At 32.3% G+C, this 4,382-nt stretch overlaps 1 protein-coding gene across 1 annotated transcript; it reads right to left on the bottom strand.

Moving 5' to 3' along the window:
• Positions 1-1,058: 1,058 nt before the first annotated feature.
• Positions 1,059-3,328, bottom strand: LOC120136046 (agamous-like MADS-box protein AGL21). The gene is made up of 7 exons (XM_039152162.1): positions 3,137-3,328; positions 2,450-2,528; positions 2,061-2,122; positions 1,763-1,862; positions 1,630-1,671; positions 1,471-1,512; positions 1,059-1,352 (listed from the first exon to the last, which is right to left on the bottom strand). The coding sequence occupies exons 1-7, from the start codon at positions 3,316-3,318 to the stop codon at positions 1,338-1,340; spliced, it is 522 nt and encodes a 173-aa protein (XP_039008093.1). The 5' UTR covers positions 3,319-3,328; the 3' UTR covers positions 1,059-1,337.
• Positions 3,329-4,382: the final 1,054 nt, after the last annotated feature.

Consider the following 4,382-nt stretch of genomic DNA (forward strand, 5'->3'; position numbering starts at 1 on the left):
TTGGATATATTGCAATCAAGCCTCTAGGCAGATGAAGAGATATTCGAGTTGAAAAGCTACTGTTCCAATGAAGAATTTAACCTGCAATGATGTTTTCAGTTGCGTTACATTTATCGCGATTGCTGCAATAACGGGATCCATTACGGTCGTTACAGGTATTGCGATCATAAAATAATGGTTTTAGATGACATCTTTACTGCTATATAATGATCACTATTATGACAGTGGACAATTATTTAAAACCTTGATTGCAATATACTGCTGAAGCTTCATAGCCATAGGTGCCCATGACATGGATTGAGACATGGCTTTTATCACCCATTTTCGGCCAAGATCCAAATCAGAGAGTTCTGAATTATATCTGTCATTTCACCTTGGAAAAAAAATATAGCAGACAAGCGCATGAACGAAAAGCACAAATGGAGATTTTCTATTATTAAGTTTGCATCAGCGAATGGAGCAAAGACATTTGAACTCTCGATACATCACTTTCAGCGGTCGGAGTGTAGAAATGCTAGGCTCTTGGCAGCATCAAAATCGACCTTCATCAGAAGTTTTCAGGAGAGTGGTTGAAAAATAATAATTCCATGTTTCATTTTAACAATTTATTCAATGAAAAATTGAAACAAATGAACTGATTGCATAAATGAATGAAGTTGAAATACTTCTGAAAAGAAATTGGTCAAGGTCTAAGAGCTCTAGTGTAGAGCAGTATCCCACATTCCTAAGCAATAGAAAAGATAACAATAATACTTTAATCACAATATTAATAACAATAATACTTTAATCACAATAATAATAGGACTTTCCGTACCAAGTGTTAAATTATATATATTTTTCCAGATTCTTTTTAATTTTTTTTGTTTTTGAATTGTCTGATGAATATAATATTTATTTAAAAGATTTTTAATTATTTGATAATCGATATTTATGCATCTGACTATCTTACGTCCTTACCTGGAGTTACTAGTATTAAATTATGTGACTCTATTAGAAAGAAATGCATTAAAGACCTCCCTTTTATGTTAAAATTTCAGTACATAAAGGCTAAAGATTTCATTGACAATGGTTAAAATATTTATAATGAAGGAGATAGTTGTGTAAACAGTGTTTTATTAAATATTTTGCTTCCTCCTCCGATAAAACTTATAGTGATTTTATCATAATTAATGCCACGAACAATGTCATCTCTCCCAGAATTATTTTCCCTCAGACTATGATTTTTCTTGAAGATGAAGTGACCTTTAATCATTCTCTCTCTCGGGTGGACTCAGTTGAAGATGAACGGGTACATTTGAACCCTCTCCACACCCAAAACCATATGAATTCAGGCCATTTTAATTTCCATAAACCTGAGGCATAAACTCTAATTGATTAACTCGCTGGACTTAGTTTTAGAAGATTGTATCGATCAATACTAATGGATACCTTATTGTACAATTCCCTGTTTTCTTTGAGAATAAGATTCACCTTCCTGCAGAGTTCCAAATTCTCTTGATGAATGAGGTTTCCCTGAGAAAAAAAGAAGAAGTTGAAAGCATAATGTAATTATGTAAGTAAACAATTGAACTGATTCAATCTTGAATAAAAATGTAAATAAAAACTCAGCTAGGGTTGTTTTTGAATGACCCTTCGGCTTAGTTCTTGAATTTCATCAGTTAATATCCGTTCCTGCAAAAGTTTTATAATAAGCACATGTCAAGTTTACTGCCATAAGATTTATGCATGAAAATTGCTAAAAAACTGTTTTTTTTTTTGTTACCTTCTTCATGCGAACACCCTTCAAACTCATCTCCAGTTTGTTCTCTAGATTCTGTAGCTCTTCAACTCTCAAACCATAAAGCTGTTCACCCCTGAGTTGCCTGGTTTATGTCAGATTTCGAGAGGTTGGTCAATCACAAAGTCTTTAATATATGATTCCACATCCCATATACATGTGTACATGCGAGTCAGCGTGTGCATATGGGCGTATATACATTTGATGTAAGTATGTATGTAAGATTGTTTAAGCATCTCCAGAAGAAAATATTACGAAAATTTGAACTCTGTGAACAATATACCGATGGTTTCCTTGCAAATCCTGCACTTGTTGTCTCAAGATTGCAGTCTTTCTTTGCCAAAACTGTCAAGTAAACATCAAATCTAAAGTTTATTTAGAACATAAAAACATGTCTTGGGTATTATAGTTTCTGAGATTTTTTTCATGTTGAATCTCTTGGAGCGCATTGCAACAAATGTATTATGTACTTAGCCTCTGCATCATTCCGACTCCTTATTTTCCCTAACGTAATTGGGTTCAATACAAGTATGAAGGTATGATCCTTCATATATATGACCAAACGTAAAGAAAATCGAATATACTCATGTTAAACATATATTTTATCTTAAAATGTATGCAATGAAAATTTCTCTCTCTATGTATATAGTAAAAAGTGGTAGAGAAGTTTACCTTATCTTCTAATGATGGATTCAAAAACTGTTGGTGTTCCTCTTTCAAGCTGTTGTATCTTTCAACAACTGATTTCATGCTGCTATTTACAAAATACACATAATAAAATAGAATCAGAAATATCTCATTTATGTAATAAACAAAAAGTACATATTAAAATGATGATAATGTTGAATCTAAATTTCAAGGTCCGAATCTAAATTTCTTCTTGAGAGTAATTTAAATTTGTGGTACTTGAATTTTTCAATTTTATTTTAACATGTGTCCTACTCAACTTCAAATTAATATTAATATGGAGATTGATTCTCTAAATGTCTTTTAAATATCAAGGTACCAGATACCAGTTATGGTTTTCGTGTGCACACCAAAATTGAAACCAAATCTTCCCAATATTAGTGCAGTCGTCATAGAAAAGTATTCTTTTTTCCCTTGATTATGATCATAAGAAAAAACTCACTAATTTTATATACTTAATATCTGACCAACTTATCCCATATTGTAATTAACCCTTTTCTTTTGACAATTTCATAATATATATCTATGCTTGAAATGAAGGTCCAGTTTCATAGGTGAAAAAACCCCCAGGAAATTAGGCCAAAAATAGAAATGAAGTAGAAAAAAGATCAAGAAAAGGGCATTGAACGTACAACTCAGGTTTGGTTTAATGTTTCTAAATTGAATCAAAACCTGGAGATTGCAAATTCATAGAGCTTTCCTGTGCTGGAGAATATGACAAGGCCAACTTCTGCATCACACAGTATCGCCAGCTCTTTGGTCTTCGTAATCAAACCCTTTTTTCTCTTTGAAAAAGTCACTTGCCTGCTCGTTGAATTATCGATCCTTCGGATCACAATCTTCCCTCTCCCCATCCTCCTCTTTTCTGTTGTTCATCAAAGAAAAATCATTAAAAACACAATCTTAGTAACATTGATTCTGGGGCTGGAAAATGATAGCTTACAGGGTTTAAGCCAATGAAGAGCTTTGGGAAATACTCATCAATGGAGTTTGGTTTCAACTGTTATCTGTTGAACGCTTTGGGCTTTGATGACCTTGCCAATACTTTAGGGCAACAATGTTGATTTCCTGTCTTTTTTTTTTTTGCTCGGCAAGATAAATATTATTAATTAAAACAAACTTACATTAAGAATCTCATTAAAAATCTCCCTAAACTTAGATGGAGGAAAAGAGTACTCTTAACGAGGTACAAAATACAAGGCTAAGAAATCACCAAAACAACAATGCGGGACAGAATTAATAGCAAAGAATATAATATTAGATTGGTCTACTGTCTTCTTTTTCTTTTAGTATTTTCATGGCGCCGTTGCTCCAATAAGTCACTGACAGATGGAAATATGAATTTAACGCATATCATATAGTTTTAAAAAATTATGTCTAAATAATCTATTAATTGACTTCAATGGTAACAATGAACATTTTTTTTTTGAAAATTTGAGTTCAATCAGTTATATATGTTTATAGGATATGTGCATTATAGATAACTAAAAGAATATATTCATGTTGTTAAAATTTTATTTATGTTTCTCCTTATAACCATGAAATTGGAGTTAATTTCCATACAAATCTTTGGAGTTTGGAGAGGTTAGTGTTGAAGTTTCCAAATATGGAAAAATTCAGAGAAACAACATTTCTTCCATCCAAATGCAGAAGGCCTTGTATATTTTTCTTGATTTTACCAAGCTTAATTTGTTGTAGTGTATTTCATTTATATTCAATGTCGGTCCAATAAATGCCAAAATTAATCAGAATATTCGCAACTTCGGCCTACCTTTTTAAGTGTACAAAGGGGTTGGGTCTTTTAGTTGTCTTCGTCTGAAGATATGCATGTAGATATTTCGATAAGAGCATTTCAATATTGTGAGAGTAAAATGTCTCGATTTTGTTTGAACGGATGTGTCCTAGTGAGGGTAGCTTA

The sequence above is a fragment of the Hibiscus syriacus genome, unplaced genomic scaffold, assembly GCF_006381635.1.
Source record: "Hibiscus syriacus cultivar Baekdansim isolate YM2019G1 unplaced genomic scaffold, ASM638163v2 tig00110621_pilon, whole genome shotgun sequence".
Lineage (NCBI taxonomy): Eukaryota > Viridiplantae > Streptophyta > Magnoliopsida > Malvales > Malvaceae > Hibiscus > Hibiscus syriacus.